This window comes from Polypterus senegalus, chromosome 8 (assembly GCF_016835505.1).
Source record: "Polypterus senegalus isolate Bchr_013 chromosome 8, ASM1683550v1, whole genome shotgun sequence".
In the NCBI taxonomy this organism is placed as follows: domain Eukaryota; kingdom Metazoa; phylum Chordata; class Cladistia; order Polypteriformes; family Polypteridae; genus Polypterus; species Polypterus senegalus.
In genome coordinates this window covers 5069171-5086307 of record NC_053161.1, presented here as the reverse complement: position 1 = coordinate 5086307, position 17137 = coordinate 5069171, and the positions used below count along the sequence as shown (strand labels likewise).

The window sequence follows — 17137 nt, the reverse complement described above, 5'->3', positions numbered from 1 at the left end:
AAACAGTAGTATGAATAACAAAATGAAGTTGATCGAGTGACATAGCGTTTTGGAGAAACTTGAAAGCTCACGTTCACAAAGTCTCACAGTGCCCGACATAAAAAAGAACTTGTCACATATCAAAGTCGCCGTGAAAAGGCGAGACGTAGCCCACCATCTGAGTGTCATATGAAAGCTTATTAGGGTACAGAGAAAAAAAAGGCACACAGTAGGAAAAAAGCATGAAATGTTAACTTCAATCTCGAAATTTCCACTTTAATCATGTAGTTTATTTTGTCATTAAAGTAGAACATCATAAACTTCATCTTAAAATCGTTTAATTTACTAGTTTCTCAAATTCCATCGTAACTAAAGTAGCACATTAAATGCTTTGTTTTGTATTTCATCTTTTGCTCTATGTGTGTGAATCACTACGTGCTTCCGCTTTCTCTTTCTCCGACTGGACACAGAATCCATTACATTCATGATATTACAGCTCTCTGAATAATTGAAATATTGACATATATATGTGATATCTTTTTCATGATGATAGGAGTTAATGCATGTTATTAAACAGGGAAACACGGTATGTGATTATGTGTGACCTTCGATGAAATTATTGTAGCAGTACTGTCTCTTTCAAATGTACTAATCTCCAATTCCTGTCCTTACTTTTCTTTCTCCAAATACCCAATCGCCACACAATCAGCTCTGTCATAGACATAAAGCCATCTGTAAGCTTACAATGATGATTCTTCAAAACTTTTAAGGAACATTGAAATATCTTTGTAGTACATGTTTAATTATTCTATCCATCTATCCTTCCAGTGTCACGTCAGCCCCAGAAAGAATACAGCACAACGTAGGATCAATCCGTGAACTAGCTAGCACTGCAGAACCGTGTCCTCACATGTTTAATTACTAACAATACAGATTATTTAAATGAAGTTAAAGTTTTATCCATATAATATAATCAACATATTTTGCTGCATATCATCATAAAAATGATATCATCATCATATGTAAATATGCACTTTATAAAGTGGTGCAAGTTGTGCAATATTATAACTGTAGTGCAAGTTTACAGTGAGGTAGGTGATTGTACTTATAAGTACACACAGTTCTACAAGGAGCACTTGATGGACTGATTGATTGTTTAAAGTTCTTGGGATGAAACTGTTTCTGAACCACGAGGTACAGGAAAGTCTCTGAAGTGTTTTGCCGTGGCTGAGGCAGCATGTGCTTGATGCTGTATACCGAAAATTCTCTTTCCGATCAGCTGCTGCTGTGATTCCCCACTCGGACACAGTGATATAAATACTCAGAGCGGTGCAGTGAGAGTAATGTGAAAAAAGATGATCCGCTGTGGCAACTCCTAACGGGAGCAACTGAAAGAAGAAAAAAAAAGGTGCAGTGGGAGTAACAACGCTAAAGCAGTAATAGTATTTGGAATACTATGGCTGTTCCCTGGACTATTATATTGTTACAAGTTAATTACAATCAGATGCGTTACACTAATAAACAATATGCAGCTAGTTTCAGTGTATTTATGAAGCCGCGTCATGAAAATAAAGAGTAACCACACAGGAACAGTAGCACTGCTTTGACGCTGGGTGCTGCCAGTCTGCAAAACCGAGTGGAGAACTTGCGTACGACAAGGCATGAGGTACCGTGGAAAAGTGCGTGGCTTTACGCCAAGTGTAGGTTTTATACATTGCGATTTGAACGTGGAAAAGTTCTTACGCAACATTTCTGTGCGTACGCACCGTTTATGCATGAGGCCCCAGGACTGTTTTCTAAAGTTGATTCAGCTACGGGATCGGGACACCACCAGTGCAGAGTTTGCTCAGGAATGGAGGCAGGCAGGTGTGGGCTCACTCACAAGTTTTTGCCTAAGAACACAGCCATAAATAAAGAATGGTACCAAAACATCCTCTGAGAGCAACTTCTCCCAACCATCCAAGAACAGTTTGGTGACAAACAATAAGGCAAAACTGATAACTAAGTGGCTCGTGGAACAAAACATCAAAATTTTGGATCCATGACCAGGAATCTCCCCAGACCCTTAATTCCATTGAGAACTTGTGGTCAATCCTCAAGAGGCAGGTGGACAAACAAAAACCCACAAATTCTGACAAACTTCAAGCATTGATTATGAAAGAATGGGCTGCCATCAGTCAGGATTTGGCACAGAATTTGATTGACAGCATGTCAGGGCAAATTGCAGAGGTCTTGAAAAAGAAGGGCCAACTCTGCAAATATCGACCCTTTGTATAAAGTTAATGTAATTGTCAATAAAAGCCTTTACAACTTATGAAATGCTTGTAATTATACTTCAATATATTATAGAAACATCTGACGAAAACATCTAAAAACAGCAAACTTTGTGAAAACCAATACTTTCGTCATTCTCAAAACCTTTGGCCACGACTGTACTACGTGACTGTAAAACATTGAATATGTGATATTATCACGTCCCAGTTATTTTAAGATGACAGCACACTTTCAGCAGTGTCCAAGTCGATGGATACATTTCAAGTCTTTTTATTTAGTTCAGATCTTATTAGGGAGTTAGGACCTTGTGAGCTTTTTGAAAATATTGGATTTGGTATCTTAGCTGGTTTTTGACTTTTCATGCTTTTAGATCTCTGCATGTTTATGATTTTGATTTTCTCCCTGATCTCCTGGTGTATTTTTCATTTCTAATCTTGTGCCCTTCTTTTTTTTACCGCTGGCAGTGCAAGTAAACTAAAACATGCACAGCAATTGTACACATTACATGAGCGTAGGTTTTTATTAGAACTGACATGTCAGCTTAAGGAACCATACAATGGAGTTTCTGATCTCTCTTTTATAATGTTCCAACTTATTATTTTATTGTCATTAAAACTTCAAGCAATCATTTGGACTTAATATTTTGCATATAATCGTATCTTTTATGGTGTTACATTTTATTTCTTTTTTCATTAAGTAAATACAAATTTAATCACAAAAATAATTATTTTATTTAAACAGAAGGACACTGAGATCAACATTTGTCAGAAAAAAAATCTTCCTTAAGCTTATGATAGCAATATGTTTACAGTGGGCCGATTTAATCTAATTTTTCATCCTGGACATTCTTTCTGGCTTCAGCATACATTATATGCAATTCCATTAATTTTTGATGGAAGGGTGTAATGATTTTGAAACACTTCATACCTTCAGTCTCTGGCTTACCATATAACACAATGTTGATAACTTGAATGCTTAAATTGAGAGCTGGTTGGAAAAAATCATTAGAAGCTGGTTAAAGTAAGAGATCTTAAGTTTGTTTTTTTCTTTAAATATAGCATCAAGCACACGTCTGTTTAATTCCTACAGTGTAAACTCTTCATACAATTAAACTTGTCACTGTCTATGCATAGCTGTGAATTTTCTACCTCAGCTCACCATCAAACACTTTCAGTGAACAGAATTATTTCTGAAATAGGTCACTAGTCATTCTAAAAGGCCTAAGAGCATTTTGCAGTACAGTGACTTTTTTAATGAAGTACTTGTCCTCACAGACTCTTTAGAAAGCCCAGGAAGCTCCTGGTGCTATTTATATAACCATGTAACTGTGACGATGTTGGTCTGCTCCATGCTTCCACTTTCTTTTTGGGAGCCCTTGAATTCAACACTGTCGGTAATGCTACCGGATGAGCTGGACAATGAGGACACCAAACTGAAGCAAGGGGAAAGGTGCAAAAGTGTTTTTATTTGAAAACAGTTCAAACCAAAAAGTGTTCAAATAAATTGTGCAGTGACTCAAAAATATCAATAAATAAATAATCCATAAAAAACAAGTGAAATGTGAAGGTTAAAATAATTCCAATAAAAATTACGTTAAACCGATAGCTGGAAGCAGTCCTTTAAAAACAAAACCCAGTGCCACCGTCAACTGGCAGCTCCCCTGCTTCTCCCATCCGGCTATGCATCAGGGGAGTCGCCCTACCTACAGCTGACCTTCTCCACATCCGGTTGTCTTCTGTCCTCTGGCTCCTTTCGGCACCACTACCCGGACCGAGACTTGGGTTCCACCAATGTCCAGGCCACTCACTCTGGGGTTCCGATCCCAAATCTTTGACTTCTACTGCCTTCCATGGCCTTTTGCGGTGAGCCAACCATCTTCTGGTCACTCCTGCTCCTCTCAAGTGCTCAGCAGGAACAACCCAATCAAACTGCCCCAGGTGTCGGACAATCACCCCACTAGTGCTCACTTCTACCAGCTGCCTGTCCTCCTTATAGCAAGCCTGCTCTCACTCACTCGCCTACTGACACACATATGCACGCACTGGCTTCTTCACTTCCAGCTTCCCTTTCTTCCTCTTTTTACCTCCATTCTTTTAATCTTTTTCTACCCTCCCACACTCACACTCCTACTATATACTGTATAATGGGGATTTGGCATAGGTGTGGCAATTAGCAGTTCCTGGCTTCAATCACGGATACGGACGATTCATCACCTGTGCATCACACAGCGTCCAAGTATCACTCCTGCTGCACGACCACAGCCCCTCTTAAAGCCACCAGTGTGGTAATTATTTATTTAATACTGGCCTTTTCTTCTAAGCCACAGACCTGCTATAGCACAGTAACCAAACACAAAAAAATGTGCATAAAGTCTAGGCCATGTACCTTCAAGGTAAGAAGAGGAGTAGATATGATTCAGGTGCGAACAGTGCTCCCTGACAGTGAATTTGAACTTGGTTTGTTTATGTATGGAGTATAATTATGAATCCTGTATGCATAGAGGTGGGGTCTTTCAGTACAGCTCCCAGCTAACCTCTTCCCAGATCCTAAATAAAATAACTTGGGTTTCTTCCCGATTGTGTACTCCTGGATTCTGTCTGCACCACATGCTTGGTATTGCAGCACTTTATTTTTACTTAACTGTATAGAGCACTTTACTGTTACACTTACAGTACAACAGGCAGTAATTATGTACCTATTCTTACACTTAGAATACAGACAACTTAAAAGTATGGCTCAAACTCACAGAATGGTTACAAGTCTTAACACTGTAATAACTCAATTGCAGACTTTCTCTGACTGAGTAGGTTGCAGACCTGCTGAGTTACTGACAGATGGGAGCTCTGCATAAGTTGCTAAGTAAAAACATGGAATTTGAGACCAAAATTTTATTCTAACCCTGTCAGTGTGAGTACTTCTACATTATGATTATGTGGGAAAATGATTTAGCCAGGTAGTCGATCACTGTGGTTAAGCAATCAATTTTGTTTTCCCACGGCTCTCACACTTCTAAATATTTCAAAACATTATAAGTTTAACCTTGACAAAGTAAAAAATCCAAAAATGATTTAGAAATAAATATAAAACAAATTCATCTGTTGTTTTGCCTTATTACTACATATTTTATTTTAGTCAGCTCTAAACTAGTCAGATGGCATGATTTTAGTATTACAGTGGCACGCTGATATTATGAGTGTTTGTGTTAATTGCATTTTTAAGACTAGTTTAAAAGACATTTTGGAGCAACATCTCACAAAGTCATTAAGACTAAAAGCAAATTTAGAAGCAATAATCAAAAATGTTTACATGTCTTTTATAGAAGCTCCATATTTCTCAAGGAGCCTCTGTTAAATGTCAGATTTCCCCCTAGGGACAAAAAAGTCAAATCTATCTATCTATCTATCTATCTATCTATCTATCTATCTATCTATCTATCTATCTATCTATCTATCTATCTATCTATCTATCCTTCCCGAATTCCATAAAAGAAAAATGGTTACAGTGAAGCACATTTTCCAGCCTCTAACAGACTGCATCGAAAAGAAAATGTGTGTCATGAAATAAACGACGCAGTTCAATTAAAGCCTTCAGTACAGCGAAATCAGAAGCCAACAGCCCAAGTGTTTCTTAAAGGCTGGACATGAAAATACCAGCTGTATTATTTGGCATTTGTAGCTATCTACTGTTGCCATGCCATCGCCTGATTATAAACTCTGTTAAAATATAGGAAACCACCCTTTAATTTTATCATTTGTGGCAGCTTTGTTGTGTGGTGACCTTTGCTCTTGTTTATTTTAAACCATTTGGATATTTTAGACCTCTGATCAATATTACATTGAAAAATGTGAGATGAGCACTGTATTCTGTACTCTGGACTTTCAAAATATTGTTGATCTCTCAATGACTCTTTCCTTAATAGTACAGAAACAATACAGTGTGTTTTTGTTGTCTCTTTGCCAGTGTTCATGTGTCACCTTCAGACCTTTGTAGTATGCTAGTGTACGAGGAACAAAGATTTTTAGAGTAGAAACTGGAAGTAATGGTATAGTCGAAAACAGAAAAATAGTCAAAACTGAGAGCTCTGCCACACAATTACCAAAACCAAAGCAAGAATCAAAAACTGAAGTCAACAATATAAGCTGATGTCAACACCAGATAAAGTACTTAGGAAAAAGATTTCCTTAGCAAAAGAACAATTGGAAAAAAGTGTTTTTGGAATCCACAAACTCTGATGACGAAGTGCTTCCAATGGTGACCTTTTAATCCATTGTGTCGTAATTGGTGGCTCATGGTCTCTGAGGACACATCCTTAACAATGCGAAAAAACCAAAACGGTGACAATCATAAATAAACAAAATGACAGTGGAAATAGTCCAAAATCTTTCATTTCATTAGAAGTAAGTGGTAGATCTTGTAAAATGATGAAGAAAAACATGAAAAAAATGAAATAATGAACTCAGTTGTAACACTTCAAAACTACTAGTCTAAAGTCAAGGCAGATTTCATTACCTTACAATAGGTGAACTTGCCCCTTTCCCTTAGTCTTTAGGATTTGTGAACACTAGAAGGCACCAGAGAGTGCCAAACCCCCAGACACAACCTCACAGACACAAGTCCTATTTAAATAAAATCGGTTTATTTTTTCATCTATAAAGGTCCCAATATTGCAATCAACAAAATTCACTTTTCTTTTTCTTTTCTCCTCCTGTACACCTCCCAGGCAAGCTCTGTCCACATCCAGCGTACTCCGACTCTCTTGGATGAGGTTGAGCGGCTCTGGTGCTAGGGCATAGCCCGATGGAAGTACCTCCAGGTCAAACAGAACTCCTATAAAGCAGTGCCTGTTTTGCCCTGTCTATAAAAGAAGGTGTTGGATAGCTTCCAATATAACAGCATTGAATCTTTGAAAACCTCAAGTCGTAGTGTTAGGGAGGGACTGTTATCATTGAGTTAGTACAAGTTCTTTGTCAACATTTAATTTAACTTTGAGTTTCATTTAGTGTTTGGCTTTAGTGAAATGGTCAAATGTGTCATTTTGGTTTATTTGACTAAAGCTGCTCCCTTGACTAATATTCTGTCCACCCCCTTTACATCTGTCCATCTTCAGGTACTTAGACTCGCAAAATTACACAGAACACCTGCCCATTCCGAAGTGGTCTTTACAGATGTCACTGTGACAATCATGGGGTTTGTACTTGTTCAAACTGGTTTAACAGTGGTTGATACCTTGTGTTATAACTTCAGGCAGTATCTGCTGCTTTGATTATTGTCCTTCGAAAATAATAATGCATCTCTGATTGAACTCTTTGGTATAGAATGGTGAATGTGACTTTCATCTACCAGTTGCCTTTTAGAAGTTCCACCAAAGTCTTGGTTTGTTTGGCGTTGTTGCCAATATTGGATCAAAAAATTGGAAATTATCAATGATTATGATGGCTGGCTACTGTATTTATCCCCTGCTAATGATGTAAACCTGTCAGCGGTTAGGCAAGCAATTTATTTGTCCATTGTGTTCAGAAAAATGCTAGGATCATACATTAAGACAAGGTCATTTTTTTCCTGTTCGTTTGATGATACTGATTGCATGATTATGCTGATTATAATTAGAGCATAAGAACAGGTTTGACAAGAACAAACTGTTCAGCACAACAAGACTTATCTATCCCCTTCGACATACTGCAGCTTTTGCAAATTATTATCAACTCAGGATATGAAGATTCCCAAGGGACTACTATGTTCCGCACTACATAGTAACTTAGTCCACATATCATTGTAACTACGTTTGCAATGGTGGATATTGAAACCCTCAACATAAGCTTTGATGAGCTGGGATATCAGTAATATGTATTGATTCCAGACAAAATATGAGTTGTATCTTATATGTTTGTGTAGACATATGCCTTTTTTCAGTTACAGATCATACTACTGATGACTTGAAAATATTAAAATATGTCTTCTCCAATCTCTGGAGACAAATAATATTTAATTCTTGATCCTTATATATAAGAGATCGAGCAGTGTTTGCTTCTAACAATTCTTAAACACCTGAAATCGAGAAATCATTTAAAACTGCTCTGCTTGCTGGGTCATGCTTTTCCAAAGATGTATCCAAAGGAGGTTTGACATTAATTATATTCATTTGCCCCCATTCTTTTTTAAAAGGACTTCTTGCCTTTTGCCACACTAATTGTAAAAAATAAACAGTCCTTTTACGGATAGCGAGCCACCTCAAAGAGCCATATAAAGAGCAGAGAATCCATCCATTGTGGCGTTCGGTGACAACACTACATTGGTGTCACAAGTGGGAATATGGCAAAGGCCTACAGTCCCACTTAGCAGAGCTTCAGGCTCATGGAGTTGGGGAAATGTGTGGTAGATTAAGTTGCCACAGAGCCCTAGTGGGCTGTGAGAAGCAGATTCAGTGGAAAAAATGAGTAGGCAAAGGATAAGGCAAACCCTAGAGGTGTTGTTAAGGGTGTCGGAGGGAGATTTTCAAAACTGAGATCCAGACTCCAAACGTGGTTTGCAGCACAAGTTCAGTAAAAGAAAATAGCAAAGAGACTGAAACATCTGCATCTCCACACAAAGAGGTTTCGCCTGCTTGCCTACAGCTGACCAATGTTGAACACCTCACTTAACATCCCAGTTTTGCCACCTGCCAGTGCAGTACATAACATCTGACAACACAGCACACCCAAACCCTGCTGATGTTCCAGCAACACTGACTGCACGACCAGAGCAAGAGAGAAGACCACCCCACCATCTTGACAAATTGGAAGTGGTCGCAGGGAACACCAACTTTGAAGGGATGGCTATGCAATGGCGCTGGACAAGTTATATCAGCCAGGGATGAATCACCAAAAGAATGAGCTGGCATTACATCATTAATAGCAGGAGTGCCTATAAAAATGTCAATGCTGAACAGACGCATATGTTTTTTCGAACTAGCCAAAACTAAGCGGTCCTTTTAAGCCACCTCAAAAAGTCATGTAAAGAGCAGAGAATCCAGCCGTTGTGGCACTACAGTAATATAGAATATTAGAATGAAGGGCACATAGCCGATTGTAATGTTAATCAAGTTTCATAGCTTCATGACTTAAAGCAATGGTTTCGAGCATCCATACTTTGATCCTTCACTTGGCTATTAAAGAGACCTTTGTCTGCCAGTGTTATCATTTGATTACATGAAGAAAAGAAACAAATTGAAAGCATTAATATTCTATCATCGGCTTTTTGTTTAATTGCCAACAGGTAAAGGTATAAAAAATAATGAAAAAAAAGAAAAAAGTATACATTGTAGTATCTCAGTCTAGACACCAGTGATACCGTCCACACTTCATAGTCCAAAAAGATATTCCATCATGAATTGATTGGCTCATTTAAATACAGAGGGCAGGTCAGAGATGAGCTTTAGTAATCCACTGCATAGTCATCGAGTTTCTGCTTGTGAGGAAAAGGACAGGTATGTGAGCTGCGGAGCAACCTTGCAATCTTACCTTTGTGCTGCTTATAAATTTGCCCCTCCTGCACATGGCAGATGCAACAGAATGATAATGAATCATCCAGATGAGATAGCCAATAGCCAAAACCTGATAGGTGTCCAGCATGTTAGATCAGATTAAATAAACTTTAATCTTAATCCCAAAGGGACATTTTGATGATTACAACAGGAAAAAATATGAAGAACAATTGATACAGACTCACAGTACAAGTAATGCAATCAATAGATAGATAGATAGATAGATAGATAGATAGATAGATAGATAGATAGATAGATAGATAGATAGATAGATATTGCAAAATGAACCTAAAGACTACAAGAATTTAGTTTGAGACAGCGGGATGAAACACTGAATTGCCTGATATTGCAGAGAGCAGAAAATACCCCCAGAAGTGCTTAATAGCACACTCTGGAATGATAAGCCTGTGGCTAAAGTGCTCCTGAAGAGGATGGAGGGGATTTTTCATCCAATTTTGCCCCATCCTCTTTTCCACAATAGCTTCCAATGTATCCAGTGTTCACTCTATGATGGAGCAGGCTTCCCTGGTATGTTTGTTCAGGCATTGTGTCTTTTGAACTCAAGCAGCTTCCCTAGGAGACCACAGCATAGAGCAAACACTGACATCTGCGGACATTTCTAATAGCTTTCCGTATGCATCCAAAGACCCAAGTCTCCTTAGAAAGTACAGTCTGCTCTGGCCCTTCTTGTGCAGCACAGCGCCACTGGTTTGTCAGACCAGTCCAGTTTGTTGTTTATGTGAACTCCCCAGGTACATGTGGCTGTGCACCACTTCAATGTCCTCCCCCTGAACTGAATAGTGCCTGATCTCAGAGATTCTTTGGAACACCAGAAGTCCACCACCTTGCTGGTGTTGAGTTGCAGGTTGTTCTCCTTGCACCACAAGACAAAGTACTTCACAAGCCTCCCATACCCTGATTCATCTCCATTAATAATGCAGACTTTGATGGAAAAGTCATCTGAGAATTTCTGTAGGTGGTCTTGTTAGCTGTAAGGATGTTGCTGCTAATTATTTTTTTTTTTTATTAATTATGGTGAAGTAGTTTAAATGCTAAATTGAAAGGAGTCAGATACAATTTAAACTTCAATTTACATACTTTATGTTTACTTATTAGCAGATGCTTTGAATTAAAGTGAATTACAATCAAATTAATTATCATCACAAGCAGGAAGCAGAACATTACATGTAAATAATATTTAGACAATTGAAATCACAAGAAGGAGTAATTACCTCGATAAATGCACCTAAATAAATGAAAAGTTACTAATAAGCTGTAACCAAAGGCAAAAACAGTTCTGGTTGAAGCCCATGTGAAGCCACAGGCAAGGCTCACTGCTCGCAGCATAAAAACACACAAACAATGGATGTTAAAAACACTAATGGCTTTGTCTGACAAAATAGATCAAAGTGATGGCAAACTAAATATATGCAAATTGTACACAAGGCAATTATAAATAAAAATAATATCTTAAATGGGTGATTTGAGGCAAATGCACAATATATATAAATGTAGAAATAAATTAAAGAATACAATTATCTCTGAAACTATTTAAATTATACTGTACATTGTATCACTTAAACATAACACAATAATTGCAGAGCTTTCACAACTGACATTTAGCAAAATTCAAGAGCTGACAGCCTTGTGCCCTGAGCCTGCTGAGATAGACTCCAGCCCCACGACACTGCTCAGGATTAAGCGTGAAAAATGGAAAATTGGAAGTATGGTATGGACATGACGAGAAGTTTTCTGTTTATCTTCCTGGACTTCCTTGCTCTAAATATTGTAAAAGTGCAAATGCATACACCTCGGTAGTTGCACCTATTACTTTTTATTATATTTTATTTTATTATTACTGACTAATGTCACTGATTGGAGCTTTTAATTGATCCAAGATATACACATGACTAAACCCTGGGGTATATGTGCTGTTAACTTAATTTGGCCATGGAGACATGCTTTTGGTAGTAGGATTAATTAGATAAGTATTATGACATTACACAAACTTCTGGCTGAATGTGCAATCATTTCTTTCAAAAAAATCTCCCTTCAAGTCCTTCTGACCGCTGTAGAACTTTGTGATGTTCAGACCAATTTTACAAATGAAGAAAAGAAAATACAGGTAGCTAAGTACAAGAAAGTAGTTTACAGCCTGCAGGCTAACTTTGCATTTCCATTATCTAGTACAGCAAGCTTATTTTGCTTACATTTGTGCGTGCCTGACATCAAAAAATAAAGAATCACACAAACTGTGCTTAAAAATGTCTGTTAATGTTTCACAATCAGTTTTTATTAGAATGCAAATTTACTGCATATAATACTGTGTGCCGTCTAACTGCAGTACAAAATTCCATTTGAATGACCCAGTGTCCTTTTTCACCGTTGGCCCCAGAACTTGTAGTTAGCAGTATGGCTCTCTTTTCTTGTCAAGTAAATTATCAGCTAAACTGTAATGAGTTTTGAAAAATGTTCCTGGGTTTAACAGATTTTTTTTACTTTTTACATTTTTAAAGGGGTTTAGATGCATACTATACTTAGTTTCAGTTTCATTTTGGTTTTGGACATGTTATTTTAATTTGCTCTCATATTTTGATGTTACTACAACAGAATTTTGTTTTTAGTGGACACTGTCATTTTTGGGTACTCATAGCTCCGATGTGATGGCACATTGTTAGGAACCATGGCCCTGGAAGACAAAACGTATGACACCGTGGATATAATGTTATTTAAGTAGTTGCTGTGTATATCCATTTGTCAAGGTCTCTGGATATTTTATTTAAAAGCCTTTTGCCTGCTGTTATTAGTTTTGATGGTTAATTGAAGTCTAGAATTTGAGTTTTGCATTTAGGAAGTTGGTTTTGAAACACAATCATTCGGACGTCTGGATTTGACCCTCGTTTGTTTCTTCACTTAAATTTTCATCTGCTAGTTCTTCCAGTGTCCTTGTGCTTGCTACCTTTTGATCCCGTGACAATATACAAATTTGGATTTCTTCTACAAGTTACCAGCTTCTCAAATTCCCCTTCCTATGTTTATGACATTAGGGCTTCCAGTTGACAATAATTTGACTATGCCCCTTGTGCTTTGGTTTACCATTTTTCTTATATTTATGAGCTTTTTCCAGTGTATCTTGTCAGTGGTTTCTCTAAGCTCTGATTTTATAGCTTCTGCTTGTTCCATATATTGTCCCATATCTGTTAGTGAAGATATCTCTTTTTTTCTCCTGTTGTTGATTGTCACCATTTCTGAATCCCATAATGAAATCACACTGCAGTCACCAATTGCTGGCTGCTGCTTTGCACATTAGTCCAAATATTTGCATAATACACAAGACTCAGACAATGGTATCTCATGAATAATTTTATCAGAAGAAAATGTCCCTAGAGGTTTTCCTTGTTCTTGACATCTGCTTTGTGACTGTTTTCTTAACATTGTGTCAGGGCTTTCATTTCATGACATTCTTAGAAGAAACGCATAAGACTGTCTGTCTCATCTTCAGGTGGAGAAATGGAAGCACAAGCGGGGCATCAGAAATCATTGGGTATATCATTTGGGATGTCCCATACTTTAAAGTCACCCTGCTGGACTAGGCATTGTAAATGGCGACAAGCTGTGGAAAATTTTGTAAATCATTAATTATCTGTACTAAAGATCCCATAATATGTAGAAGAGAAAATTAACACTGTCCCTTAGAAAAAAGCAGTACATTTCAGAATATGATTTCTGTGCAAATCACTGTTTTGATTTTAGCGAAAGTGAAGACTTTACCTAAAGTTGTCGCACTCTGCAGATGAACAAATCATGGCTTAACGGAATTATTTCAGTTTTGTTTATGTGTGGAGATGAAAATATCGTGTGCCTTGTGCTTAGAAACATGGATATCCTTTATTTTTTTTTTTGATATATGTAAAACACTTTTCAGTTCCGAGAGGCAGGCTCTAAGCCATGAGGGTGCCACTACAGTCCCCTCCTCTGATGGATTGTATGACACTAAAGACACTTGACTTGATAATGTAGCCTTGAGGGAGTCACTGAACCTGCCAGTGCTCAAACTGTACTAACAAATTATCCATATTGCAGTTATTTATTTACAAATCTCCTCAGGAGAATGTTCATCACTGAAGAACACATATAAAGTAATGCTGTGTGTCGATATATATTTTGCACAAGCTTTACACCATTAGATGGTATACAGCTTTGAAAGAAAGCCCTTATCTTTAAAGAATGGAAGTTTCCATTATTTATGAATGAAATTTGTAGGGACTCACAAAAGACAAGACTGTTACATCAGGTCTCTCTACCAGGGTCACCACCATTAAAGTAGAGTTGGGAAGTTAGAGGAGAGCTTGCACGTTGCAGTGTTTATGCTTAGACACCATTCAGCCCTTTTTTCCTAACTCCTCTTAAGAGTGCAAGTGAGCATGCATACACTGGAACCAAACAAACAGTCAAAGACAACGAGATGTGATATGGTGGATTACTTTTACATCTTCTTCTCTCTGAGCTAATCTGCTTTCAGTGCATGTGTGTTTTAACTTTGAATGACAGTACAGAATCAGGAAGATCTTCCCATCATCTCAGCAGAGCTTCATACATCCAGATATCTAGCTTTCATTCTGTCAGCTCAGAATGCTGTTGACATTAATGCATAATGAGAAGATTCACCTCATGCAATACTGAAGTATTTATGAGGGTAGTTCAAAAAGTAAAATTAATTTGAAAATTATGTGGTAATCGCAAGGTGACACAATAAAGAAAATCTGCATAGTTTGATTAGGCACAACACAGTGCTGTGGTGTTGGTCTAGTTAAAGCTAAGGTCAAATATAAAATGCTATGGCCGTAGTGAGATTTCCTTGGGCAGAGGGAGTGAAACCTGCTGAAATTGACAGAAGTAAAAACAGCATGGCTCAATGAAAAGTTTATGAATGGGTACAAAGGTTTAAAGTGAAAAGAACTAGTATAACCAACAAAGCTCAATCTGGATGACTATCACCAAAGCACACATAAGCCAACATTGATGTGACAAATAGCCTGATTAGAGAAAACTGATGGATTATGTTGTCCATTGTTGCTGCATATGTGGATTATCAGCTATAGATCTGCTCATGCCACAGAGCATGATGACTTGGCATACCATAAAGATGAATTCCAATACAGCTGATTGATCTGCACAAACCAAAATCCTTCAATTAATTTCAGCAGGTTTCACTCCTTCTACCCAAATAAATTTTACTGTGTGTTGTTCATCACTTGTGCAATACCCCACTTGAGCATCCATACCTGTATTGATGTTCTCTTGGCTTCAGGTAGAGTAACAGCAGAACTCTATGCATGTTCTAACTACCCATAATTCATTGCAAACATATTTGATATTGCATCAGCCTGTATCCATTGGGGTTTTTCAATTTTCAAATTGCCTTTACTTTTTGATTCACCCTCATATTTTATATATTCGTAACTTAATCTGTTGAGAAGCAATGGGTGACAGCAGTGAAAGGGAAGATGGGTAGGCCTTGACAGTACTATACTTAAATTAGTTTTGTGTACACTTATTTACCTGTCACGCATCCTTGGAAACAAGAGGGAAATAGAGATAAAATGGTGTCTCACCATTGCATATGCCAATAAAAAAAACTTTGGCTGAATGTACAGATTATTTGAGGAACATTTCTTGTATCAAAATACCTATATTTTAATGTCTCGGCTACCAGGCTATGGGAAATTTTAAATAGTATAATTAGTGGGGTCAACATGGTAATGTGAATGTGTGTATTGTATTGTATTATATGTATGGCATCCTGAATGAGATGAATGGTGTCCCCTTACCTGGCAGAAGGCCACCATGAGTGGATGACTTGGATGGATGGGCTTCTTGGCTGGGATGGTTGGTGTTCCCTTTTTCTGTGCGCATGCAGGTATAATTGAAGAACAGAGAGAGAATGCCTACCTTTGCCATGAGTTCGCCCCAGTAGGCTGGGTGGCAGCATCCCCCTAGCATAAGTCCCATTCAGACAACACACAGGACAGCATAGGGAGTTGTAGTTCAGGCAGGCAGCCTTGTTTTGGTCATTGGGTGCTGCTAGGAGAAGGCTCCCGTTTCAGGTGAAGGTTTTGCCTGACCCAGAAGTGCTTCCTGGCTGTGGTGCTTTGTGCTGACATGCCCGAAGTCTGTCTTAAAAATGAGTAGAATTTTGCTTGTTGTTTAATTTGTAGAAAACATAATTTTGAAAGTGTTTCCATCTGTACTAGAGAAGCTGTGTCTTAAATAAAGTTTTGGAACTGTGTCTGGGGGTGTGCTCCTACAGGCCACAGTATACATGTATTTTTGATAAGCAAATTTGTTAAAAGGGTTAATGCAATTGGTCTCTTTTATTTTTTTCAGATGCCCCAGTATCAGAGCTACATGACTTATTCTGCAAAAAGCTACAGCAGTGCTGTGTGCTTTTTGACTTCCTTGACTGTGTAGCAGACTTAAAAGGAAAGGAGATCAAACGGGGAGCCCTCAATGAGCTGGTGGACTGCATAGCTACGAACAGAGGGGTCTTGATTGAGCCCGTCTACCCCGAGGCAATCAAGATGGTAAGGAGAGGAGTATCCTTAAATTCACTGAAAAATTAAACCTCACTAACCTGTAAACAAACATCCACATTTTCAATATTATACCTATGGAAGTACGCATTCTCTTTTCCTTTACTTTATTATGTTATTGTCAATTTTAGTTTTTTTAAAACAAGAAATATTGTGTAGAAAAAAATGTTTAACACAGGGAGAGATGGTCTTTTGCAGTTCATTTTAACTGCAATACATATGTTAATTCAGAGATATTTAGATGAACCTGACTGCCATAACTGTCTGCAGCAGCTATATTGTATTAATGCAATTAAAATGCTCAGTGGTAACAGGAAGTGGAAATTGCAAGTCAAGTGTTTCCTTGTGCTTGGCCTACAGGCACCTTAAAATAGAAAGCTGATGCTTCATTTACCACCTCTGACTTACTGTGTGACTTTGAGCAGGTCACTGTTGCAATAATGAAATATTATGCGTAAAATTAAGCACTGCTTTTGTAAAGCACTAGTGTTTATTATGGAAAGGTGCTTTATAAAGTAAAGCTTGTCCGTTTCCAGGCAAGTAACATGATAGGATAAAAATTGCAAAAACAATGTATATTGTATGTATTATAGGCAGCTTTTGTTGATCCACAGTAAAATAAGCTGATGCCACAGTAAAGGAAGACATTTTGTTAAACCCGCTTAATCCTATTACAGTTGCTTTTGACATGAGATAGGAAGAGAACATTTCTTTATAATCTAAATTTACACACAGAAAATAGATATGTTTGTCACCAATGATATGGCAGTCA

General features: G+C 37.8%; 1 protein-coding gene across 1 annotated transcript in view; it reads left to right on the top strand.

The window, feature by feature from the left end:
- The window catches only part of ppp2r5b (protein phosphatase 2, regulatory subunit B', beta), a 255808-nt gene that overhangs the window by 133230 nt on the left and 105441 nt on the right, over positions 1–17137 (top strand). Inside the window, exon 2 of the mRNA XM_039760627.1 lies at positions 16160–16356. Coding sequence (XP_039616561.1) covers positions 16160–16356 — 197 coding nt within the window. The remainder of the gene's footprint in view (positions 1–16159; positions 16357–17137) is intronic.